This window comes from Mirounga angustirostris, unplaced genomic scaffold, assembly GCF_029215605.1.
Source record: "Mirounga angustirostris isolate CCGP_5_RB_7025 unplaced genomic scaffold, mMirAng1.0.hap1 SCAF_10, whole genome shotgun sequence".
Taxonomy (NCBI): domain Eukaryota; kingdom Metazoa; phylum Chordata; class Mammalia; order Carnivora; family Phocidae; genus Mirounga; species Mirounga angustirostris.
The window spans coordinates 64787908-64815777 of NW_026991718.1; the positions used below are offsets into that span (position 1 = coordinate 64787908).

General features: G+C 34.0%; 1 protein-coding gene and 1 long non-coding RNA gene across 7 annotated transcripts in view; one reads left to right on the forward strand and one right to left on the reverse strand.

Moving 5' to 3' along the window:
* CCDC88A (coiled-coil domain containing 88A) overlaps window positions 1-27870 on the forward strand; it is a 121697-nt gene that overhangs the window by 57606 nt on the left and 36221 nt on the right. For all 6 annotated transcript variants that reach the window (XM_064572495.1, XM_064572496.1, XM_064572493.1 and 3 more), the window contains exons 9-17: window positions 8489-8570; window positions 10793-10951; window positions 12341-12487; window positions 13779-13923; window positions 16847-17031; window positions 20311-20448; window positions 21636-22706; window positions 24126-24253; window positions 27005-27146. In XM_064572495.1, coding sequence (XP_064428565.1) covers window positions 8489-8570; window positions 10793-10951; window positions 12341-12487; window positions 13779-13923; window positions 16847-17031; window positions 20311-20448; window positions 21636-22706; window positions 24126-24253; window positions 27005-27146 — 2197 coding nt within the window. The remainder of the gene's footprint in view (window positions 1-8488; window positions 8571-10792; window positions 10952-12340; window positions 12488-13778; window positions 13924-16846; window positions 17032-20310; window positions 20449-21635; window positions 22707-24125; window positions 24254-27004; window positions 27147-27870) is intronic.
* Window positions 10482-16953, reverse strand: LOC135361767 (uncharacterized). The gene is made up of 3 exons (XR_010405695.1): window positions 16820-16953; window positions 11376-11477; window positions 10482-10619 (listed from the first exon to the last, which is right to left on the reverse strand). It is a non-coding gene; the product is annotated as an uncharacterized LOC135361767 (long non-coding RNA).

Consider the following 27870-nt stretch of genomic DNA (forward strand, 5'->3'; position numbering starts at 1 on the left):
TTAATAATTCTCTCTGCCTCCATGGATCCTATATTTTCAAACTTTTTCTTTCATACAAATTATTAATTCTTTTTTTTTTAATAACAGCTTTGTTGAGATCATTTATGTATCAGAAAATTCATCCTTTAAACAAGATGAAACCCGAGAGGGAGACAAGCCATAAGAGACTCTTAATCTCAGGAAACAAACTGAGGGTTGCTGGAGTGGAGGGGGGTTGGGAGGGATGGGGTGGCTGGGTGATGGATATTGGGGAGGGTATGTACTATGGTGAGTGCTGTGAATTGTGTAAGACTGATGAATCACAGAGCTGTACCCCTGAAACAAATAATACATTATGTTAATAAAAAAAAATTCATCCTTTAAAAATGTAATTCAATGACTTTTAGTATATTCATAGAGTTGTGAAACCGTCACATACTATCTAATTTCAAGACATTTTCATCACCCCAAAAAGAAACCCCATACCCATTAGCAGTCATCCCCCACCCTCTTTGCCTTTGGCTCCTGGAAACCATTAATATACTTTGTGTTTCCTTGGATTTTTTATTCTGAACATTTCATATAAATGGAATCATACATTGTATGACCTTTTGTGACTGGCTTCTTTGACTTAGCATAATGTTGTCAAAATTCAACCATGTTGTAGCATGTATCAGTATGTTATTCCTTTTTACATTGAATAATACTCCATTATATGGATATGCCACCTTTAGGTTACCCATTTATGAGGTGATAGATATTTGGATTGTTTCCACTTTTTGGCTATTACGAATAATACTCTTATGAACATTGATGTGCATGTTTTTTGTATGGACATGTGTTTTCACTTTTCTTGGGTATATACTGAGGAGTGGAAATGCTGGATCCTATGGTAGTGCTATGTTTAACCTTCTGAGTAACTGTCAAACTATTTGGCTGCACCTTTTTACATCCCCACCAGCAATGTTTGAGGGCTCCAGTTTCTCTGTATCATCACCAGTACTTGTTATTATACACCTTTTTGATTATAGGCATTCCATTGGGTGTGAAATCTCATTGTGGTTTTGACTTGCATTTTCCTGATGACTAGTAATATTGAGAGCATCTTTTCATGTGCTGTTGGTCATTTTTGTATATCTTCTTTGGAGAAATGTCTATTCAGATCCTTTGCCCATTTTAAAATTGAGTTGTGAGATAAACTTTTAAACAGATAGGTGAAACTCTGCAGTTGAAACCCACAGGAGTTTTGGACATTTCTGACTTGGAAGAGAAAAAGGAGGTGGTGTCAGGAAGATTTCATAGAGATGGTTACCTTTCAGCTAATGTCAAGCATTTACTAGGTTGAAAAGGCTCATTTGGGTATTCTAAGCAGAAAGAACTACAACAAGTTCAGTAGGCTATAAGGACAGGCATCACAAGAAATGAAGTTGAAAATGATGGTGTGGATACATAAAGGTCTTGTATGCAGTACTCAGAAGTTAGGACTTTAAACAGTGGGAACCAATTGAAGATATTTTGAATAGGAGAGTAACAAGATCTGTTTTATGTTTTAATGAAAAGATGCTAGCCTAGTGGTTGACAATGTGAATGTTCACATTGAAAAAATAAATTCTGATGGCATTGTGATGGTAGATTGAAGGGCAGTCCAGACAAGAAATGGTATGCGCCTGATGTAAGGTTATAAAAATGAGGTTGGAGAAGTAAAGGAGAAGGCAGGGTCTTGGGTATAAGTCCTAGTTTTTTTTATAATCAGTGTCTATTTAGATGATGATGCCATTCACTCCAACAGGGAATATAAAAGAAATGAGTAATATTAAAGTAAAAGACAAGTTTAGTTTTTGACATATTTAATTTGAGGTACCTTTGAGATATCTCTGTGGAGATGATCATTGAGTAATTAACTGTTTGCTCCATGGCATGGAATGGAGATGTGGAATATTCTGCATACTAATGGAGAATAATAACAGCATATAAATAGTATTTGAAATCTTGGAAATAGATAAGACAACCCAGGGAGAACATGAAGAATGAAAAGGATGTAACCTGAAGAATACAAACATTAAAAAAGCTGTGTAAGTGGTTGGGGCAGACTTCACCATTTATTAGCCATGTTAGTTTCTTCATACATAAAATGAGAGTTATACTAATATGTACTCTAGAGAGATACAGCAGATGACCCAGAGCAGGAGCTTTGGAGGCATTCTGCCTGAGTATGAATCCTGGCTCAACACTCCTTAACTGAGTGACCATTGCCAAATTACTTAATCTCTCTAAGGCTCTCAGCTTGCTTAGCCCATTAAGTAGAAATAATAAGTGCCTACTATAGTGTTGTTGTGTGAGGCAAATATCTAAAGTGAACAGTGTCTAGTACATAAGTGCTCAATAAATGTAAGCTGCTATCATTGCTACTATTTTTTAGAGGCTCTTGTGGGGATTAAGTGCTTGGTTAAGTGTAAAGTGCTTAGCACATGTGCCTACCACACAGGTAATAAGAGCTTAATAATTGTTAGCCAGAAGATGGGCACAAAACATGAAATCAGCATACAGGTCAGAGAATTAATCTGTAGAGGAGGAGTAGAAGAACCTTTGAATATGAAGTCATGGAAGCCAACGGAGAGAGTATCAAGAAGAAATTATTTAATTATTTTAAATTCTTCAAAAGGTCCAAAAAGAATCCATTGGGTTCATTAGTAAGGAGGTAATTGACTCTGTGAAAAACAGTATTAGTAGGGAGGTATGGATGGAAGCCTCACTGTTGTGGGTAGAATGGTCAAATGGATGCATAAAGGAATTATTTACTAATGAGACTGGAACTCATGGATAACTCTTCTGGAAAAATTACTTAAACTCATACTTTACGTATACCACAGTGAACTTCAGGTGGATTAAAGAGTTAAATGTAAAAAATAAAATAATGATGAAAGAACCAGAAAGAAATACAGATGAGTATATATTTGTTCTCTAGGTAGGGAAAAGCTGTGCCCAAAAGCAAAAGAAGTATTTATAAAGGAAGTGGTTCCTCTATTTGTATAAAAGATGTTAAATATGTAAACATGTAAATATGTAAATAAAAGTATTTGAATATTCTTCAAAAGCTTAAACATATAATTTTCCTATGACCTAGCATTTCCTCATCTAGGTATATCCCCCCAAAATTGAAAATGGACTCAAAACAGATACTTGTGTGCCATTGTTCATTGCAGCATTACTCCCGATAGCCAAAAGGTGGAAACAACCCAAGTGTCCGTGAACAGGTTGTTAAATAAAATGTTATGTAAATATACAATGGAATATTCTTCAGCCATAAAAATGATGAAATTCTAATACCTGCTATAACATGAATGAGCCCTAAAGACAATTTGCTAACTGAGATAAGCCAGATACAAAGGACAAATATTTTATGATCCCATTTAAACATCTTTAATAGGCAAATTCAGAGATTAGTAGATTAGATGTAGGAGCTGGGGGTATAGTGGAATTCCAGAGTTATTGCTTAATAAAAACAGAATTGCTGTTTGGGGTGATGAAAAAAGAAAAAGATTTGGGAATAGGTAGTAATAGTTTAACGACAGTGTAAATGTAATTTGCCACTAAAATGTCATTTAAAATGATTAAAATTGCAATTTTATGTTAAACATATGTAACCATAATAAAAAATAAAATTTGTTTTTAATTTTTTAAAAAAGCATTCAATAATCTATAAAGAAATATTTATAAGAAATATCTTATAAATCATAAAAGGTAGTAGCTTTTTAAAAATGTTTTTATTTAAATTCCATTTAGTTGATATACAGTGTTATATTAGTTTCAGGTGTATAATATAGTAATTCAACACTTCCATATATCACCTGGTGCTCATCACAAGAAGTACACTCCTTTTTTTTTTTTAAGATTTTACTTATTTATTTGACAGAGAGCGAGACAGCGAGAGAGGGAACACAGTAGGGGGAGTGGGAGAGGGAGAAGCAGGCCTCCCGCTGAGCAGGGAGTGCAATGCGGGGCTCGATCCCAGGACCCTATCCCAGGACCCTGGGATCATGACCTGAGCCGAAGGCAGATGTTTAACCGACTGAGCCACCCAGGCACCCCAAGAAGTGCACTCCTTAATCCCCATCACCTATTTCACCCATTGCCCCACCCACCTCCCCTCTGGTAACCATCAGTTTGCTCTCTATAGTTAAGAATCTGTTTCTTGGGCGTCTGGGTGGCTCAGTTGGTTAAGCGACTGCCTTTGGCTCAGGTCATGATCCCGGAGTCCTGGGATTGAGTCCCACATCAGGCTCCCGGCTCCCTGCTTCTCCCTCTGACCCTCTCCCCTCTCATGCTGTTTCTCTCTCTCTCTCTCTCTCTCAAATAAATAAATAAATAAATAAAATCTTTAAAAAAAAAAAAAGAAATTTTCAAAAAAAAAGAATCTGTTTCTTGGTTTGCCTCTTTTTTCCGCCCTTTGCTCATTTGTTTTGTTTTGTTTCTTAAATTCCACATACGAGTGACTTATTTCTTTTTTTTCAAGATTTTATTTATTTATTCATGAGAGACAGAGAGAGAGAAGGCAGGCAGAGGGAGAAGCAGGCTTCCCGTGGAGCAGGGATCCTGATGCGGGACTCAATCCCAGGACCCCAGGATTATGACCTGAGCCGAAGGCAGACCCTTAACCGACTGAGCCACCCAGGCACACATGAGTGACTTATTTCACTTAGTATAATACTCTCTAGTTCTATCCATCTTGTTGCAAATGACAAGATTTCATCCTTTTTATGGCTGAGTAATACTGCATTGTGTATGTACACTTCATATCTTCTTTATCCATTTGTCAGTCAGTGGACATTTGGACTGTTTCCATAGTTTGGCTATTGTAGATAAGGCCCTATAAACATCAAGGTGCATGTATCTCTTTGAATTAGTATTTTTATATTCTTTGGGTAAATACCTAGTACTCTAATTGCTGGATCAGAGGGTGGTTCTATTTTTAACTTTTTTGAGGAACCTCCATGCTGTTTTCCTGAGTGGCCACCCAGTTCCCATTTTCACCAGCAGTGCAAGAGGGTTCCCCTTTCTCCACATCCTTGCCAACACCTGTTGTTTCTTGTGCTTTTGATTTTAGCCATTGTGACCGGTGTGAGGTGATAATCTCCTTGCAGTTTTGATTTGTTCTCCCTGCTGATGAGTGATGTTGAGCACCTTTTCCTGTGTCTGTTGGCCATCTGTATGTCTTTGGAAAAATGTCTATTCATGTCTTCTGCACATTTTTAAATTGGATTATTCATTTTTTGGGTGTTGAGTTTTATAAGTTCTTTATAGATTTTGGATACTAACCCTTTATCAGATACGTCAGTTGCAAATATCTTCTCCCATTCTGTAGGTTGCCTTTTAGTTTTGTTGATTGTTTCCTTCACTGTGCAGAAGCTTTTTATTTTGAACAAGTCCCAATAGTTGATTTTTGCTTTTGTCTCCCTTGCCTCAGGAGACATACCTAGAAAGAAGTTGCTACAGCCAGTGACAAAGAGGTTACTGCCTGTGTTCTCCTCTAGGATTTTTATGGTTTCAGGTCTCACACTTAGGTCTTTAATCCATTTTGAATTGATTTTTGTGTTTGTATAAGAAAGAGGTCCAGTTTCATTCTTTTGCAGGTCACTGTCCAGTTTCTTAACACCATTTGTTGAAGAGACTGTCTTTTTTCCATTGGATATTCTTTCCTGCTTTGTTGAAGATTAATTGACTGTATAGTTGTGGGTTCATTTCTGGGTTTTCTATTCTGTTCCACTGACCTACGTGTCAGTTTTTGTGCCAGTACCATACTGTTTTGATCACTAGACCTTTGTACTGTAACTTGAAGTCCAGAATTGTGATGCCTCCAGATTTTCTTTTCTTTTTAAAGATTTTATTTATTTATTTGTTAGAGAGAGAGCACAAGCAGAGGGAGAAGCAGGCTCCCCGCTGAGCAAGGAGCCCGATGTGGGACTCGATCCCAGGCCCCCGGGATCATGACCTGAGCCGAAGGCAGACGCTTAACTGACTGAGCCACCCAGGTGTCCCCAGCTTTGCTTTTCTTTTTCAGTGTTGCTTTGGTTATTCAGGGTTTTGTGGTTCCATACAAATTTTAGGATTTTTTGTTCTAATTGTGTGAAAACTGCTGTTGGTATTTTGATAGGGATTGCGTTAAATGCTTAGAGGGATTTGATAGAACAGACGTTTTAATAATATTTGTCTTTCCAATCCATGAACATGGAATGTCTTTCCATTTCTTTGTGTCAATTTCAATTTCTTTCATCAGTGTTTTATAATCTTCAGAATATGGGTCTTTCACCTCTTTGATTAGGTTTTATTCCCAGAAATCTTATTATTTTTGGTGCAGTTGTAAATTATTGGTGTATAGAAATTAACATAATCTTTATGTTGGTTTTGTATCCTGTGACTTTATTGAATTCATGTATCAGTTCTAGCAGTTTTTTGGTGGAGTCTTTTGGGTTTCTCTGTAGAGTATCATGTTATCTACAAATAGTGAAAGTTTGACTTCTTCCTTGCTATTTGGATGCCTTTTATTTATTTTTGTTTTCTGATTGCTGTGGCTAGGACTTCCTGTACTATGTTAAATAACAGTGGTGCGTGTGGACATCCCTGAGATGAGAGGAAAAGCTCTCAGTTTTTCCCCATTGAGCATGTTGTTCACTGGATTTTTCATAAAAGGTTTTTATTAGGTTGAGGGTTGCAAGGAATAAATCCGACTTGATTGTGGTGAATGGTTCTTTTAATGTATCACTGGATTCAGTTTGCTAGTATCTTTTTTTGAGAATTTTTGCATCCATGTTCATCAAGGATATATTGGCATGTAGTTCTTTTTTTTTAGTGGATTCTTTTTTTTTTTTAAAGATTTTATTTATTTGATAGAGACAGCAAGAGAGGGAACACAAGCAGGAGGAGTGGGAGAGGGAGAAGCAGGCTTCCTGCTGAGCAGGGAGCCCAATGCGGGACTCAATCCCAGGACCCCGGGATCATGACCTGAGCCAAAGGCAGATGCTTAACGACTGAGCCACCCAGGCGCCCCTTCTTAGTGGATTCTTTATCTGGTTTTGGTATCAGGGTAATGCTGGCCTCGTGGAGTGAATTTGGGAGTTTTCCTTCCTTTTCCGTTTTTTGGAATAGTTTGAGAAGAATGGGTATTAACTCTTCTGTAAATGTTTGGTAGATTTGCCTATGAAGCCATCTGGCCCTGGACTTTTGTTTGTTGGGAGTTTTTTGATTACTAATTCAATTTCTTTGCTGGTTATCAGTCTGTTCAAGTTTTCTATTTCTTCCTGTTTCAGTTTTGGTAGTTTATGTATTTCTAGGAATCTACCCATTTCTTCCAGGTTGTCTTAGTATTCAAACAAATGCAAATTAGAATAGTAACACAGCATTTTTCAGTTATTAAATTGTTTTTCATATAGGCAGTTATATCTAATGCTGTTTGCGTTATAAATTGGTAATGGTCTTTCTGGAGGGTTGTTTGACAGTTTATATCTAGAGCCTTTAAACATGTAATGTACTTTTATAAATCTGGCTAAAACAGGTTTTTTGGGGGGAGGGTGGGATGGGTTTTGTTTTTGTTTGTTTTTTTTTAAGTAAATTACACCCAGAATGGGACTTGAACTCATGATGACCCTGAGTTCAAGCATCACATGCTCTTTCAACTCAGCCAGCCAAGTGCCCCTAAACATACCGTGTTTTATGTATACTGAGGTTTATTTACCAAAACATTCATTACAGTGAAAAATGGAGCTCAGAAAGGGACTATTTCTTCATTAAAAATTATGGTCCTCAAAAAGAAAGTACAGGTATGATGAAATGTCAGCAATGGATTGTTTTATACAATGAACATTTACCGTTTTTTATTAAAGAACAGAAGGTGGAAAAGTAGAATTAGTGAATGGAAACTTGAGTTTGAGCAGCTTGGCTCTGAAAGGGAGTTAGTAAATGGGAGAAGTAAAGTAGTGAGTTGTAAGAAGAAGAAAAACAGTAGGAGAAATTTGAAGATGTTTATAGACTACAGGGAAGAAACCAATAGGGGTATAAAGATTTTGTGTGTCTATATAGCAGTGTATACTTTCCTTTAGGCCACTGTAAATGTTGAAAATAGTTGGAGATCCTTTAAGACTTAGACCCAGATAGTAGTGCCTTGCTTAAAAACGCTTCCAGTGTATTTGTCTTTGAGAGGGAGAAAGACAAAAAGGAGAATGAGAAGGGGTGATGGCAAGAAAAGTGAAGAGAGAGAAACTACTTTATGAACTTAGAGGATGTCAGTCATTGAGGTTATTAGCCTTTGGGGAATTTTAAGGAGGAATCTGATTGATGACATGTAATCATATACATTCCTAATATCCATTTCTTTGTCTTTTTCCCCTGGGTTAGCGTATGGCTAATAGGATTTTCAACTAGATATTCAGTAATGATAATACATTTGTATTAATGCAGATGATGATCATGGTTTTGAAAAACAGTAAACTGATTATTTAATAAATTTTCATCTAAGGGAGGAAAAGACTGAACAGTTGTTGGACTGTAAACAAGAACTTGAGCAAATGGAAATAGAACTAAAAAGGCTGCAACAAGAGGTTTGTACCTGAAACTTTTATTATATGGGACCAGTAAGTAATTGGAAATTGATTTTTCTGCTTAAAATTTATAACCTTTACCTTAATGTTTTATGAGGTTACTGAGGCTTAAAGATGACTTTTTCAGTGTTTTTCTGTTAAAAAATGCGAGAGCCCTGGAAATCGTCTTTGGACTTTACTTTTTCTATATCAGTGATATTCAAACTTTCCTAGAATTCAAAGGAGCCTTTTAGGACTGGGGTAGTTCCAAGTTTCTCTTTTTATGTATTTGGCTTCTGTGAGCTGGGAAGCTGGAATACCTCTACTGTAAACTGTGCTGCTTTATGTGTATCTCCCTAAGTCTTTAGTCTCTGATAATGTTTTATGTTAACTTACAGATGACAGAATGCTTTTTAATTTTTTACTCTTTTCCTTTTAAGTATTAAGATCAAAACTTTTTACCTTTTAAAAGTTACTTTTATTTTACTAAAGCTTTGTGGGCTTTTTTTCATCTTGAGCCAAGATTGTTTAAGAATTCACTTCTTTTAATGTTTATAATGTTTCATTTTTATTTGGAGGTAGGCATGAAGTCTTCTTTTACCCATAAATGGTAAGGATTGTGGTAAGGCTAGACAATTATTTCTTCTCCTTACTTTCCCTAACTTGCTATTTTAAATTCAGGGAATACGCCACTTGCAGAATCCTAAACTGGGACCTTTTCAGATGAATGATACTGGGAATCATAATCTTCATTTCTAGATATGCTCTGACTGCTATTCTGCTTCTTCTTGGGAGCATGGTTTTTTGTATGTGTGCTCCCTGTAAAACAGTGGTTCTCAATCTCTTTGGTGTCAAGGCTCTTTTCTGCTATTTAAAAATTAATGAGGATTAGATCTACTGGTATTTTCTGTATTTGAAATTAAAACTTAGAATTTAAAAAATATTTATTTAAAAATAATACTCAACCTATTCCATGTTAACATAAAAATTGTATGCTTATTACCATTATTTTCCAAAAAAAATTAGAAGAATGCTACTCTTCTACATTTTTGCCAGTCTCTTTTTTTTAAAATCATTTTTGCAAATGTCTTTAATGCCTGGCTTAATTAAAGACTACTGAATTCTCATATCTGTTTCTGCATTCAGTCTGTTAAGATATCACATGCCATGTAGCCTCTGGAAAACTCCACTGCACCCTCATGAGATATGAGAATGAAAAAAACAAATAATGTTTTAGTGTTATTATGAAAATGGTTTTGACCTCATGAACTCCCTGAAAGGGTTTCAGGGACCCACAGATGTCCCTGGGTCATACTTTGATAACTTGTTCTAAAGGATTACAAGAGAGCTTTTAAAGATTGGATTTTTGATATTTGTCTAAAATGTTATTAAGATAAGCACTAATCACTTGCAACTAATACTCACTTGGAAGTTTAGAAAAACTCAGCAGGATTTTGGTATGTTACAACATATCTGGATAAAAACATAATTTCTCTAAAGTAACTAATGATCAACTTTAGTAATACAGTTTGCTTCTTCTTTGTTTTCACTATACTGTATTTTAAAGTTTTGCACCTTTAATTAATTTCAGATGGTTATGTTAACTAGAGGCTAACTTATTTAAAAATATCCTGAGTAGTTTTTACATTCCTAAATAGTGATCATTATTTAAAAATTTGTATGTAAGCATGTTTGTATTTGCATATAAACATTTTAAAATAATTTGTATTCTTGATTTTTTAAAAAAAGACTTCATATATCTCCCCATTTTTTATTTTTTATTTTTTTAACAGGCTTTAATCCACTTAATGTTTTTCAGATGTGGTAGCCACACAGCTGGAGCCTGGGTCCTCTGCCCGGAGACTCTGGTGTGGGTCTTTACAGAATGGTCAGTGAATTCCTGATAGGGAGACTTGGTGAACACAGCCTCTTTCCAGAGGTCAGGGGTGAGATAGCTGTAGGTCTTGGAAATGGCCTCAGAAGTTGCCCAGGGTGGCAGTGCAGCCCCTGGTCAAGGTGTAGCAGTCGTCAGTACCGGCCATCATCAGTAGCTTCCTTATATCTCTCCATCTTTAAAAAAAACAGCTTAATTGAGGTATAGTTTACATACTGTGAAATTCACACTTTTAAAGGATACAATTCATTGGGGTTTTTTTAGAAAATTCATTGAGTTGTGCAACCAGAGATTATCAGTTTGAAAATAGAAAATAATATTGGAAATATTAATATGTGTTTATATTTAGAACATGAATTTGCTTTCGGATGCTCGTTCTGCTAGAATGTACCGAGATGAATTAGATGCACTTCGAGAAAAAGCTATCAGAGTGGATAAGCTTGAAAGTGAAGTCAGCAGATATAAAGAAAGACTACATGATATTGAATTTTATAAGGCAAGAGTTGAGGTATGTTGCATAATTTAAGCTATTCATAATTATTTTGTTTAAAAAGTTAGGTTTTTCAAAATGCACGTAAAATGCACATAATAAATTTAAGGAACTTTTGAAATGTTGAACAAATTATAAATACTTTAAGTGCTTATTTTATGGTAGACCAGCATATTGCTTATACTTGTAAAAAGGGATCTCTGGACATTATTAATTTTATTGAACTGTTTGGAGTTCTTTCATTCTTTTATTTAGGTGAGGAAGACTTGAAGTCCTTCCCACGTTGTCAAAATATATACTAATTTCAAACTTGTTTCTAGAAGTGAAAGCAAAGCATGTTTCTGATCATTGGTCTCAACTCAGAATACTAAACTAGGATTAAGAAGGCACTCTCTCTCCCTCTCCCCTTGTGTGTGTGTGTAGGAAAGACAGCTTTTCTTACTTAATGGTTGCAGTCAGTGTTACATGAATTTGTTTGACAGCAAGAATTTGACGATCCTTGCTTCTACATTCTGTTTTTCTTTCTCAGTTAATTTCTTCATTTCTGCAAACAGAGGAGAGTATTATCAGTTTCAGTATGGTGATAAGAAGGAAGGAGTATGCAAAATCAAGAAGTGAAAACACTATAAGAGATAATTAGAACATTTTAGCCTGAAAGTTACCCGAAAATAGACCCAGTAGATAGCAAAGACAAGGTGCTTATTAATTCTTGGCCATTTGTTTAAACGGTATATGCATGGCACTGTTAAGAGATCCTTATAAATGCCACTGTTTTAATATACTTTCTTTTGACTTTATAAACCACAGACATGTAGTTTAGCAAGACAGATTTGTGAGCACATGTCTTCAAAACATATGTATGGATTTTAAGCATTTTCTCAAGATGCTGATATAAAATATTTATTGATAGGAGCCTTAGTTTATGATCTATGTGAGTCTTAGCTCAAGTATTGGTATTTTACTCAAAAACCCAACGCTTCACTTTCAAGTTATAGTTTAAGTAGAGAGATCTATTGCAGCAAAAAAAAAAAAAAAAAAAAAGAATTAGCCCTGATTCTGTGTCTTAAATATCAAAAAGACTAGTTATACTTAGTTCCTTCTCCTTGTGACTAAGAAATTTAAATATACCCTGACAATTTTATGTGAAACTGTAGTAGTGTTACTCATCCTAGCATAAGTACTGAGTATTATGTTTGCATAATAGCTTAAATTCTGAGGGGGAAAAAAAAGAAACCAGGAAAACATCAACTGTATCTCTGTTACTCAGTTGCTTTTACTCTTGCATAAAGAACGTTTGATAAAGACAGCTTAATGTCTTATTTACAATAAAGATTTTTTGTTTCAGAGCTTCGAAAAATTAACAGATATTAACATATTTGTGATAAAGCCTATTTGAAATTTTCATAGGAATTAAAAGAAGACAATCAAGTTTTATTAGAAACAAAAACCATGTTGGAAGATCAATTAGAAGGAACTAGAGCTCGTTCTGATAAATTACATGAATTAGAAAAAGAGAATTTACAACTAAAGGCTAAACTGCATGATATGGAAATGGTAAGTAATGTAAGGTTGAACAGTTGCATGGCTTCATAGGAAATCTCTCAGATTCATCTAATTTCCCCATAATGACAATAACGACTAGCTCCTGTGGCTTTAATGGAGAAGAGGTGGCTAAATAAATTAGATGCTTCCAATTCTTTATAAAAACAGTATATAAATTTCTGCTTTTGTTACAGAGTGGTATTAATGATTAATTTTGTCTTCTGCTTTGAAAAAACCCTGATAAGTTATTGTGCAAATATGCCTTTAAAATACAGAAATAGAGATGCCTGGGTGGCTCAGTCGGTTAAGCATCTGCCTTCTGCTCAGGTCATGATCCCAGGGTCCTGGGATGGGGCTCCTTGCTTGGCAGGGAGCCTGCTTCTCCCTCTGCCTGCCGCTCCCCCTGCTTGTGCTCATTCTCTCTCTCTCTGACAAATAAATAAATAAAATCTTAAAAATTTTTTAAGTAAAATAAAATATAGAAATAAAACTATTTGCTAGGAATGCCTGGGTGGCTCAGTTGGTTAAGGTCATGCTCCCCAGGTCCTGGGATTAAGCCACACATCAGGCTCCCTCTTCCCTCTCCTTTACCCCTCCTCCCGCTCCTGCTCTCTCTCTCTCCTATAAATAAATAAAATCTCTTTTAAAATAAAAAAACTGTTTGCTAAAATTTAGCATTGGGTCAGAAATCATTTACTATATATATTGAAATATATGAAGGAGTTTTCAGTGTCCCCAAGGATCACTTTATTTTTTTTTTAATTTTTTTTTAAGATTTTATTTATTTATTTGAGAGAGAGAATGAGAGAGAGAGAGAGCACATGAGAGGGGGGAGGGTCAGAGGGAGAAGCAGACTCCCTGCTGAGCAGGGAGCCCAATGTGGGACTTGATCCCGGGACTCCAGGATCATGACCTGAGCTGAAGGCAGTCGCTCAACCAACTGAGCCACCCAGGCGCCCCCCCAAGGATCACTTTAAAAGGATATCAGACAGGGGTGCCTGGCAGGCTCAGTCAGTGACTCTTGATCTTGGGGTTGTGAGTTGAGTCCCATGTTGGGTGTAGAGATTACTTAAAATTAAAAAAAAAAAAGGATATCAGACACCTGATCTATAATATAGTGACCAGTATGAATAATTATAACTGATTATCACCTTCAAACTGTGAAAATTTTAAGGAACTCAAAATTTATCCTCATATTATTCAGTTTCTGATAAATAAAAATTATAAGTAATAGAGTATTTAGCTTGAAATTGCATGGTTTGTTAGCTTTCATTTCTCTTCCTACTCCCTCACAATAAAAAAGGAACGTGATATGGATAGAAAAAAAATCGAAGAATTAATGGAAGAAAATATGACCTTGGAAATGGCACAGAAACAAAGTATGGATGAATCATTACATCTTGGCTGGGAGTTGGAACAAATATCCAGAACTAGCGAACTTTCTGAAGGTATTCCCAGTATTTTTTTATTGAAAAGGATAAATGAATACATGAAGTTGTATTTATGCTTACATTTTTTTATGTTTTTTTACAATTCTTTATTTTCCCTTGCTGGAGATATCTAGGAGGACAGATGTCTCTCTAGGTATGATTTCACAGAGTAATATGTTCATTTCCATGTTCCTGGGTCTGGTCCTTATCTTTGCACATCTTACAACTCAACTTTATGAGCGCAGTAACAGATTTGATAGTCATTTAGGCACTGTTTCATATTAGTATCACAGGAAGCTGGGATACCAGTTTATTAATTTATTTTAAGAAAGAAAGCCATCTACTCAATAGAACAGAAAAGTCATATTACCTGGTTAACCTGTTCTTTAACTATAGACAGACTTAAATAGGAAGTCGTAACATAGTGGGAAGATTCTTAGGTGACTATGTAGCCAGTGTAAAGCAAGTTAAGGATCTTCATAGCTACTTTCATCAATACATGTACTCCATTTTAGCACTATACCTACCAACCAGTCCAGCCTAATTTTACCCTAGAGATAATTAAAGACCCCCAGATAATTACTTGGGTTATAGGTTTGATTATGCTAATACTGATTTACTTTATTGAAATTATGCCCATGTCACATTTATTTGAATTAGATTAGTTCCATAATTCTTCAGTTACCCAGTGTTAGATTATTTCACCTGCTTTCCTTCCTTCCAGATATTTATTAAGCATCTACCATGTGTAAAATAATATACCAGGCCCTGAGGATATAGTGGTGAGGTAGACATAGGTCTGAGAGAGCTTATAGTCTGATGCTTACAGGATAATTACTTCTACAGATGGTTCATCATATTTATTACCATTAGGCTTTTCCTGATTTTACACATGATAACCTAATTCCAAATTCTGAGACCCCATGTAAATTCACTGCACAGTAATGATGATATTCAGCCAGTGAACTTGCTGAGATGTGTTACTTTAAGTACTTGTGGAACTTTTTTACTGTATTTTTTGTGAATTGAGTATAAAGAAAACAATTCAGACTTAAATGTTTTCTACTACTAGTTAAAATTACACCGTTAAGAGTTTCTTCATCCGTTAATGTGGAAACAATAATAGTATGTGCCTTGTTAGGGATATTGCAAGGACTGAATTCATTACTACTTATGAAGCTGTTAGTAGAATACCTGGTAAATGGTAGGTATTTGAGTGCTTATTATTATTATTTTTGTCATCATCATCATCATCACAGTTGTTTTGCAATTCATATTAGGATCATAGACCTGAATACTTGTTTTAATGTGGTGTGTTATTGTTTTTTTTTTTTAACTATACAAGGGAATTGCTTTCTAGAAAATTTGCAAGATGTGGAAAAATATAAAGGAAGAAATGAAGGTCACTAATAATTTCTGCAGTCACTTTTGACATTTCAAAAAATTTGCTTCCAAAATGTTTCTACACACAAATAGATATTTTAGACATCATCAGATCAATGTCTATATACAGTGCAGGTTCTTTTTTTCACCTAAGATTATCATGTAGGCAGCCTCCCTATTTAACAAAACAATATTGTGTTAAAAATGTTTTGTAAGGGGGCACTTGGCTGGATCAGTCAGCAGAACATGCAGCTCTTGATCTTGGAGTCTTCAGTTCAAACCCCATGTTGTACATAGAGATTACTTTTTAAAAATGTGTTGTAAGCATCCTGTTTAATTCTTTATAGTCTGACCTGAAGCAACTTTGAAACACAGTCATAGTATTGAAAGTATTACTAAGGTATATTGAGTATTGTAGTCTAATCTTATTTAATTGAAATGCATGACTACAGATCATGAAGTAGTTTTACTTCAAGACTTGGACAACTAATGGAATTTAAAAAGTCAGTGACTATCAGTTGTACCAGCTTTCAATTAAAGAATAATATGCTAACTAGAACAAAAACTAGAAATAAGATTTGAGGCTTTCTTTACTTCAGTCTGGGAGATATTTTACCATACCTAATTTTAAAAAGAATGTATGTTTATATACTTGTTGGGGATATGTTTTTGTGTGTGTGTGTGTGTGTGTGTGTTTCTCTCTACTTAATGATGGAGAATTTCAAACATACACAAAGATAGATAGACCTAGAATGCCTTCCCATACGTCTCCATTTCCCTTCCTGAAGTCTAAGATTTCAAAATGAATCTAGGTATCATATTTCACTTTAAATCCTAATTTTTATATCATCAAAATATTTAATGAATCTGCTGTAGGGTTATTAAAAATAATATTTTTGGTTTGCATCATATACAGAACTAGAAACCGAGTTTTCTTATTTTAAAAAATGTAATTATGCTAAAATCTACTTAGAAATATAATTTTTTGGCAAAATGGTATACATGTTGCTTGTTATACTCAAGTTTAGCAGCAATTCTTCATTTAGAGAAAGACTTTTTCGAGGTGACCAGTGTATATTGTCTTGCATTTCTCAGAATCAGGATTAGGAAATTGGAATTTTTTTTTTCCCTTAGACTGTCTTCCTTTAATTTTTGAAGATATGGCATAGGACATGCTTTATAATTCTTATGTGAATCACACGATAGCTCTGTGAGACACACAGAGCAGTAACTATATTTTGTACAAGTAACATAAGATTCACTGAGGTTAAAGTGGCTTGGGCATTGTCAAGTAGTTTCTCATGAAACTAGAACTGAAACTCTGTAGTCCATTCAATCTAAATTTTGTATTTTTTTTTCTCTAGAACGCTCATGGGTGCATTAAAAATTCAAGATTTACCCATCTTTTATCTGTTTTTTTTTTCATTTGTCTATCTTATATAACTATAAATTTTTTATCAAGTTAAGGACCAAGTGATGTAGTACATTTACACTCATTATTTTAAATAATAGTGAGTAAATATAGTTTTACCAGTGACAGTATTTTTCATTATTATAGCACCACAAAAATCCTTGGGCCATGAGGTGAATGAGTTAACATCAAGCAGGTTATTGAAATTGGAGATGGAAAACCAGAGTCTGACAAAAACTGTAGAAGAACTTCGGAGTAGTATGGATTCTGCAGAAGGCAACACTTCCAAAATCCTGAAAATTGAAAAAGAAAATCAAAGACTAAGTAAAAAGGTAAATAAAAGTAATGTTTAATGTAAGTTAAAGAATATATGTAAAAGTATGAATAGCCCTGTGGTTGAACGTTTATTTTCCAGTTTTTAATGTACTCTCATTATTTCAACTTATGGAAATTTTCAAAATATGAAGTGAATGGGGGCGCCTGGGTGGCTCAGTCATTACGCGTCTGCCTTCGGCTCAGGTCATGATCCCAGGGTCCTGGGATTGAGCCCCGCGTCGGGCTCCCTGCTCCATGGGAAGCCTGCTCCTCCCTCTCCCACTCCGCCTGCTTGTGTTCCCTCTCTCACTGTATCTCTCTGTCAAATAAATAAATAAAATCTTTAAAAAAAAAAAAAAGTGAAGTGAATGAACTAATATACTCATTCAGCTTCAAAAATTATTAACTTCTAGCAATCTTATTTCTACCCTTGTTTGCTCTCCGCATAACCACTAGATGATTTTGAAGTAAATCCTCGACGTGGTATTGTTTCACCAATAAATATCTTATTATATATCTCTTAAAAGTAAGGAATTAAAAAAAAAAACCAAGAACAGTGACATTATCACACTTAAAAATTTAATAGAATTTGGTTAGCATTTCAGTTTCTCCAAATCAATTGGGATTTTTTTTTTGCATTTTGTTCAAATCTGAATTAAAATAAGACCAATACATTCAATCAACTGATGTCTGTTGTCTTTTTTAATGTAAGGTTTACTCTTCATACCTAGTAGTTTTTCTGTTAAAGAAACCAGGTGGTTTAATCTAGTTTTCCTACAGTCTAGATTTTGCTCACTGCATCCTTTTTGAGTCACTTCGCAAGTTCTTTTGTTCCCAATAGGTCTTATTTTATCTGTAGACTTAATCAGGTTCAAATCGAGGTTTTAGTAAAAATATTCGTAAGGAGTCTTTTTCAGTCAGGAGGTACATGTCTAGTTGTCTGTCTTTTTGTCATGTTAGTTGTCATGGAAAAGGTTTGCTTTGATCCCTTAATTCAACAGAGGTTGCAAAATCCTGATAAGGAACTCTCATGGGGAAAGCAGGATGAATGTTTGATTCTTTCCCTTTATCTACCAGTTTCCTGGTAAAGAATTGGTTCTCATATCCTCCTGAGATAATTAATGAGTTTTTTGTTTTAGTGTCTTTATGAATTCATGGATTTAAAAATATTTGAAGTGTTTCAATCTACTGCATTTGTTTTTCTTATATCTACCTCTTTCTGAATTCCTGTGACACACCTTAGCACCCGTTGTGAACCTCTGTGCTTTTGCCATAATAGGCTTCTCTTAAACATTTCCTGCCCCAAATCTGGAGATAGCCATTTCTCCAGAAAGCCCTTGTTCCTTTTAGTGGGAAATGGTATTTAAGGACCACAATTTAGGCACTCTGAAACCTGAATTTTGACTAAGTTTTGGTTCAACAGAAATATTCCAGTTGTGCAACAGACCAAGTAATTTATTTTTGAGTATCTTTCTGCATACACACATACACATATTGTAGATAAATAGAATTGTATCATGACAACATACATGATATTTTTATCATCTAGAGAATTTATCACATCTGCTCCCCAATATGTGCTTTCACTTTTGTTTCTAGGTCTTGGTCACAGTGAACAATACTGTAATAAATATTCTTATACATATGTCCTTATGTATTCCTTTTCATTTCTATATCTAGTCAGCCATGTCTAGTTTTTTCTTTAGATTCTGGGTATCTAGACTCATTTATGAAAATCTCCCTAACTTTTAGACCATTGGTTTTGGAACTATAGTATGCATCATGGTCACCTTCAGGACTTGTTAAAACACAGATTGCTGAGTCCCATGCCCAGCGTTTCTGATTTGGTAGTCTTGCCTAGGGTAGGGGGTGAAGAATTCTCATTTCTAAGAAATTCCTAAGGGATGGTCTTCCTGGTTTCTTGGAACCACGCCTTGAGAACCACTGCCTTAGATAATGCAAATAGACTCCTTGATTATCTTGCCAGATTTTTACTCTTTTAAAACATTTTTGCATCATCTTTAGTCCATTAACCAAATAATCTTAATAAGCATTTGATAACCAATATAGTATAAAAGTAGGAGTGGTTATTTAGAACTTGGAACAGTTTTATTTTCGTTATCATTATAATTGGGTCTGGAAATTATAATTTGATTTTAAAGTTAGCTTTGAATTCTAATAAATTTTTAGTGATTCTAGCAATTATTTATAAATTCATTGTATGAAAGATGTCTTTTGTAAACTGAATGTTTCACTTGAATTCCATTGCTATAAAACAACAGAGTTTAATTAAATAACTGTTACCCATATATTTCAATCTTTAATGGGAGAACTGGATTCATAATTAATAACTAAAACCTTCCTGAATATATATATGTTGAATTGAGTGACTGCATAAGATTTTGTGACTTGATGCTTTTGAGATATTACTGGAAGATGGTCTTCCCTATATGGTTATCTTCCATTGATAATAAAATAGGAAAATTCAACTTGCTTTATGTAAGACTATTCAGATTCTTAGACTTCTTCACTATTGACATAAGGATTTAATTAATATTTAAACTCGAAGTGGAATATTTTATATAGCTAAATCTTTATTTTCTTTTATTGCCTGGTTTGAATATGTTGTATGCTAATGGGAATATCAATTTGGCATAATTTAAACTGGAATTTGCTATTTTATCCTTATTAATCACATACTTGATCATGTCTTTAAAATGTGTAATTGACAACAAATTTAAACCTAGAGTATAAACATTTGCTGGAGTTTTGTTCAGCCCTTTTTTCTCTAGTATTATTCTCCTTTTTTCTCCCTCTCTCCTTTTTATTTTAAACTTAATCCCTGTTTCCTCATTAAACTTAAATCACTCTTTCTCATCTTTCATTCATGCTTTTATATTCTCTTCTTCCTTCTTCACTGAAATTACTTGACTGTAATTAAAGTTTTACTTTATAAATCTCCTCAAGCCAGGAGAGTCTTTCAATAAGATTGGTACAGTCTTCATAAAGCACATAATTATCATATATTCATTTGGATTTATCTTTGTGTTTAGAAGTACAAATGTACCTTTCAAAGATGCACAGGTTAAGAAAGACAGTCATGTCTGCATTTTTTATACAGCTGCTAAAAGTAGCATGGACTATTACTTGAATTTTTCTACTCAGTTCTTAAATTTCACCATTTGAGTGTTAAAATTGTATTTAATTTTTTATTTGAAAATTATCTTTTGTTTTGACATGTTTCCACTGTTGTAAAATATTGAATGATACATTGTTTTTTTATTTAATTTCTCTAGGTTGAAATTCTTGAAAATGAAATTATTCAAGAAAAGCAAAGTCTTCAGAACTGTCAGAATTTAAGCAAGGATCTAATGAAGGAGAAAGCTCAGCTTGAAAAAACAATTGAAACACTTAGAGAAAATTCAGAGAGACAGGTTCATAAATTTCCTATTAAGCAATATACTTTGAAATGCATTAACAAAAGTTATTTTAAAGTTTAGGCAAACAAAAATGTTCATATAACATGAAAGGGAAATATTTTAGAATTGCTTAAATTTTAGAGTAACTATGGTTTTACTTCATTTTCTGTCCTGTGTATTTTAGGAAAGTTGAAGGGAAAGCTTAGAATTTTTTAAATGGCAAGTATGCTTGATAATTATCTGGTATAAAATTTTGCAGTTACCTGTGCTTTCAAGTGTCTGTGGAATAGGACTGAAGATTATAAAGTTCCTGAGTGGAGTTGGGGGAAAGCAGCTCTACTCCAACCCTGCTTAAGAGGAAGATGCGGTTGCTGCCTCTAGGATGCATTCTCATGTGCTTTCCAGTGTTTATTGGTCTTTGTCATTTTATGTTCTAGGAAACTGAGAACTGGAGATATTGATTGACTTGCTATTTTAAAGTTCTGTTACTTTTTTAGAAGTAAAATGATTTTTTTTAATATATTCAGATATAGTCCTCAGGCTACCTGTAAAAATAGAGGTTTCTGTAGAGCTACAGAATAAAAATTCTAGAGCTAAGCATGAATCTGTATTTTTACAAGGTTCTCAGGGGATTATTTAACACTGACTTTTGAGAACCACAGAATTAGGTCATGATATAAATTGGTTGGATTAGTTTTCAAGTGTACCAGAGGATTTTGTTATTTTGATGTTTCCAAATTAGAATTCTTAGGGGAATGAGTACACACCCACATATACACATATAACTATAGCAGTATTTATTAAGAGCCCACTGTGTATATGCATTACAAAATTTATTTAAAGAAAATAAAAGCTATATTCATAAAGAGATATGTGTGTACATTTCACCTGTGTTCTTATTTGAATTTGAAACCTGTAACTGTGAATAATCTGAAGATCACTTTGATTAATATTAGATACATCTCTCCTAACCATTTCTTTACATTATGAACTCCCTAAAGAAAGAACTTTAATGACCTGGCAGTACATGTACATAGGGGTCTCTCAGTAAATATTTGTCAGAATTAAGAGTAAGATAGAAATTAGCACCCTCTTATGTTCTGATTTCCTTGTTATTTTTTAGAAAGGAAAAACTGTAACTTAAAATATTTAGTTTATGCTCAATTAAGTTTTTAATTCTCTCTTTTTTCTTTGTTAATTAGATTAAAATATTGGAACAGGAAAATGAACATCTGAATCAAACTGTGTCTTCCTTAAGGCAGCGCTCCCAGATAAGTGCTGAAGCAAGGGTGAAAGATATTGAAAAAGAAAATAAAATTCTCCATGAGTCGATCAAAGAAACAAGTAGCAAGCTAAGCAAGATTGAGTTTGAAAAAAGACAAATTAGAAAAGAATTGGAACATTATAAAGAAAAAGGAGAACGAGCAGAAGAACTTGAAAATGAGTTGCATCATCTTGAGAAAGAAAATGAATTGTTACAGAAAAAGATAACCAATTTAAAAATTACTTGTGAAAAAATTGAGGCCTTAGAACAAGAAAATTCAGAGCTGGAAAGAGAAAATAGGAAATTAAAAAAAACATTGGATAGCTTTAAAAACCTTACTTTTCAGTTAGAATCCCTAGAAAAAGAGAATTCCCAACTAGATGAGGAAAACTTAGAACTGCGAAGGAATGTGGAATCTTTGAAGTGTGCAAGCATGAAAATGGCTCAGCTACAACTAGAAAATAAAGAACTGGAAAGTGAAAAAGAGCAACTTAAGAAGGGTTTGGAACTCATGAAAGCATCTTTCAAGAAGACAGAACGCTTAGAAGTTAGCTACCAAGGTTTAGATACAGAAAATCAAAGGCTACAGAAAGCTCTAGAGAACAGCAATAAAAAGATTCAACAATTAGAGAGTGAACTACAAGACTTAGAGGTAGAAAATCAAACATTGCAGAAAAACCTAGAAGAGTTAAAAATATCTAGCAAAAGACTAGAACAGCTAGAAAAAGAAAATAAATCATTAGAGCAAGAAACTTCTCAACTGGAAAAGGATAAGAAACAACTGGAGAAGGAAAATAAAAGACTCCGACAACAAGCAGAAATAAAAGATACCACATTAGAAGAAAATAATGTGAAAATTGGAAATTTAGAAAAAGAAAACAAAACTCTTTTCAAAGAGATCAGTATTTATAAAGAATCCTGCATTCGTCTGAAAGAATTAGAGAAAGAAAATAAGGAGCTTGTGAAAAGAGCAACTATTGATATAAAAACTTTGGTTACATTACGAGAGGTAAATATAGTTACCTAAATTTAAGGCAAATTCTTTTTATATTTTTAATTCAGGGCTTTGTTAAGTTTTATTGGAACCCATTGGAAATTTGTATCATCTGTTTATGGTTCAAAGTAGAAATTTGGCATTAGAACTAGAAACAGTTTCTAAGTTTCCTACTTTTGTTACACCAAGGAAGTACATGTAAATTTTATTTTTTAAGATATTGTAGTATAGTAATAAGATTTCCATGCGGTATCTCACTTATTACATTGAGTAATTTTATATTTTGTTTCAAAATAATATTAAAATATTTGATCAAGATTATTACTAAATGCTAATGTATAATAGGAAGCATGACAGCTACTATTTACTGAATGCTAACTATGTGCCAAGTACTAGGCTAAGGGCTTCATAAGTTGTATTTATGTATATTTTCTATAATTTTTACAACTAATCCTCCATAGATACTATTTCCATTTAGATAAAAAGCATTAGAGACATTAAGTAACTTACTCAGGATCACAAGCTAATAAATGGCAAAATTGGATTACTGGAATCAAGTCCAGATCTTTCAGACTCCAAAACCCAATGAATTTTGACCTCTAAGCCTGAGAATGCAAATCAGGTTGAACTTAAGAGTCAACACTGAACAATGTTTAGTTGCTTGGATTTGTGTGTTGAGAAGAGTTGTGAAACTTTCAGGAGTTGATTGGCAGTAGGTCCTGTGAAACATGGTATAGATTAGAAGACAGCATGCTTGGCTGTTTTTTGCTATCCCTATGCTATACTATACATGGTAACCCTTTAAGTTGAGTTAAAAAGTTTGTTAGCATTCTGGCAGAAAGTCATATCGGGAAGTCTGCATTTCTGCTAAAGAGACATTGAGAGGGACCCATTATTAACTTTTTGGTTTTTTTCTCTGTTATACAGTCCTACAGTCATGAATGACAGACAGGTTCCTTGTGTCTGAACTTCTAAGAATGTGCCCTGTTTCTTCATATCAGTATCTTAGGGCTCTTCCACTGGCAGAGGGGTGCTTGTGGTGTAGGAAGGGTGTTGCATCCAGCATATTTTCATAGGAAGAAATATGCACTAAAGTCCTAGCTCATTATTAAAAAGTTAATGGATATGTATCTTTTTTCTCACAGTTTTCAAACCTAAAGTGTTCACAAGTAAAGAGTTTTTCCTCTTAGTTTTTAACACAAAAAGTTAAATATTAGCAAAAAACAAAAAAGGAAAACCATATTGTTTGAACTAGGTTATTTTGTTGCTTAACTACTTTTTATTGATGAAGGAGAAATTCAACAACAACGTTTCTTTTTTCCTGGTTTGAATTAATATGTATTCCTGGATAGTGGTAGTTATAGTCTTGGCTGAATTTGTTAGATGTTCATGGTCATGACACTTACGTGAGTTTTGCATTCCTTTTAAAATAAGGATTTGGTAAGTGAAAAATTGAAGACTCAACAAATGAATAATGATCTTGAAAAATTAACTCATGAGCTTGAGAAGATAGGGTTAAATAAAGAGCGACTCTTACATGATGAGCAAAGTACTGATGACAGGTAAGTATTAAGTCTATTTGGCAAACAGTTGAAATTATTGTTATTTTTTTGCTCATTCTTTCCTGTAGTAACTACAGAATATTTATGTATTTCATCCTGTTTCTGGTTCCTTTCTTCCCATAGAGAAAGTTCTATAAGAAAAAAAAAAGTAAAAACCCAGATAAGTACAACCTAATATTGATACAAGAGAAAATGCTAAAATATTACTATAAATAGTTACATAATAGGAAAACAGGATGCCACCCAGGTAGCAGAAGACCAGAGGCTATAATTACCTATGAAAGTAGAATGAGACATTAACAACAAACAAACCCTTCTCTCTTGAAATATAAAGTTAGTTTTTATTTGAATCGAGTGCTTAAATGCCTCAGTTCTTTCATTTATTTTGTGTGTTAAAAGTAGACTTAGAGATGGAGGAGAAATATGAAACAGGAAAATACGCTGAGGTAATTAAGGTATAAAAATAATGTGGAGAAATAAGGCTTGACAAACAATAAGAAATTACTTTATACACCCTTTAATTTTGAGAATGATCAATACAAGCTTAAAAATGTTTATTCTCCCATGGTAATTACAGTCTGTCAGACAGATTTTCAAGTAGTCTACTGTTAGCATCCAGTCAGCCATGTGATTCCAGCTAGACTAGAAGTATGTATTGTTAAAAATATTGTTTTATGTAGACTAGATCTTAATTCATTGAAATTTTTGTCATATAATTTGTATCTTATTGTCTACTCACTATTAATGTTCTAGTATTTATATTCTATATTAAATAAATGTATATAGGAAAAATTAATGCTGATTATATGGGTTTGTTTATGTAATTTTGAAAATATTCAGTTAATATATTGAATAGATTAATAATTCTGTAATAACAAATAGAAATAATTTGAGGCATTCATTCTAGCAATGAATTCAAGCAACCATAATTGGATTAATCAAAGAGCTATTTCATGAGAAATTTCATTTTTATTTGAGTTAAATAGATAGTTAAGGGCCAATTGAGTTGACTACCTCTTAATATAGATACTAAATATGCATCACTTCTTTATTCACACAGATTTATTACCTGTCATGTGTAAGACATTTAGTAGAGGGGAGAAAAAACAGTACACCATGTAGCTACCCTAACTAACCCTCTTAGAACCCAGCTGTAGATGAGTACTTCATATTATTTGTCACCTCTTCCCAAACCTTAATTCAAACAGCTTGTCAGTGTTAATTGAGCTCTTATCATCTGCTGATCATCAAGCATCAAAGAAATGATAATGCTTCAGCTGAATGTTAAAGAATGACTAAAATTTGCAAGGTAGAAATGATGGAGAAGGGCATTTCATGGAAATAAAGCACAGAGATATGCTGAGTAATTCTTAGAGTGACATGAAAGATGGACTAGAAAAAGGACAGGGACGCCTGGGTGGCTCAGTCGGTTAAGCCTCCAAATCTTGATTTTGGCTGTTGTCATGATCTCAGAGCCCTACATCCGGCTCCAAGCTCAGTGGGGAGTCTGCTTGAGATTCTCTCTCTCCCTCTGTCCTTCTCTGCCCCCTCTCTCAAATAAATAAATCTTAAACAAACAAACAAAAAAGGGGCAAATTGGAGGCACAGAGACCGGTTAGGAAGCTGTTGAAATAATCTAGGCAAGATGTGATGCATTCATTAATCTACACATTTATGTATATAATGAAAGCATTAGAAATGGAGCTGAGGGTATATATTGAACTAAGTTGTTTAAGAACTGGAATTGAGACCATCCATGATCAAATTCGGTAGATCAGTAAAAGAAGTGTCTTAAGCCACTACACCGGCTTCGTTCTCAACCATTAAGTTAGCCTTATTGTCACAAGGAAAATAAAAGCTCACAGACATAAATTCCTTTAACATTCCATCCCCTCCATCTTGGAATTTATATGTATATCTGCATCTGTCTTTACCTCTAATCTCAGATTATGTCCCTAATTATTAGTATAACCTTTTCATCTTTCTCATTGATGTCATTCCCTCTGACCCTTTTAAGATAAAATTAAGATATTTGTGCCATCAAGGAACAGATAGTCTAAGTTGTGGGTTTGCATGTATAAATAGATAAAATGCAACAAAGTAAATTCAGTGGTAGAGTTAACAAAAAGGAGTGCTAAGCAGTCACTCTTGTCTTTTTCTTTTAACAGCTCTTTTCCTATGACTTCTCTAAATATAGTTTCCCAGGGTTATGTTCTTAGGCCTCTTAATCATTTATTCTGAATGCTATGCATTGCCATCCATCATCTTACCTGATAGCCACATTATTCTCCGCTTAGTGGACATCTCTGTCTAGACAGTCTAGAAGCAACTCGGGCATCACACATTCAACATATTCAAAGTTAGATTCATTAAATGCTTTAAAAATGTCTCTTTACTCAAGCCAATACCAAAATGAATGAGATTTGTTTTCTGTTCTTAACTTAAAAATTGGTTGAGCAGAAAACATATATACAAATTAATTAGAGTAAAAGGCAGAATGTGATAAAATTTCTCATATATGTACTTTACTTTTTTATTTGGTTTAGTTACCAAGGTTCTCAGGTGTAAGAATTCATCATAATCCATAGTCTGTGATTGACTCTCAAACTGTATTCATGCACTGTCCTTTCTGTAAAAAATATTTAATTACAAATAATATATTTATGAACCCACCTTTCAAAAAGATAACTAAAATATTGACATTCACATCTGCCTCCAATGATGAACTATGTTATTTTTGTACTTGGATAGTAGGTACAAACTTTTGGAATCAAAATTAGAATCCACTCTAAAGAAGTCCCTTGAAATAAAAGAAGAAAAAATTGCTGCTTTAGAAGCTCGATTAGAAGAATCCACAAATTATAACCAGCAGTTGCGCCAAGAACTTAAAACAGTAAGTGATTTCCCTGGAAAGAATTTTAATTGTCAGATATTTGGGCAGAAAAGTCTAAAGTAAGAAAACAAAAAAGCAACATCACTGATATTCTGTCTATTTCTTCCTTTTTCTTAAATTTGAGAGTAACAGATCTTGGTCATTTTATGACAAACTATATTTTGTTTATACACTGTAATTTATTCAGTTCTATTTCATGTGCATATGTCCCCCATGCAGTTAGAGACCTATCAGTTTTGTGGGAATAGGATGGGGAAGAGGCAGTCTTACTCTATTTAGAAAAGCTCTCAATGTGATATTGACACTTCACTTTGACACACTTCGATTGAAAATCTAGGTAAAAGTTTGATAGGCAAAGATACGGGTATGAGGATACCAAGTAGAGGGAAATAGTATGTGTGGTATAAGAAAGCACCTGATCTCATTAATTTGAAGTTTTCTCCTAGATCCACTGTCTTGTGATATTTGGAATTATTCTGTGAAATAAGCAAGGCAGAGCAACTGTCTGTTTTCCCTTACATAAATAAATTTAAATCAAAGGGGCTTGTCCATTGCCTAGGATTAGTATATGGTAGATAGGTAGAATCATGTTCTGGTTTTTTTCCCCCCTTTTATCATCTCTGTAGTACCACCAGGAGTGGTTTTACAATCAACTAAACATTTAGATTGAGAAGATTACTTTGGGCCTCATTTAGAACCATTTGATTCAGAACACTGTTGGAAA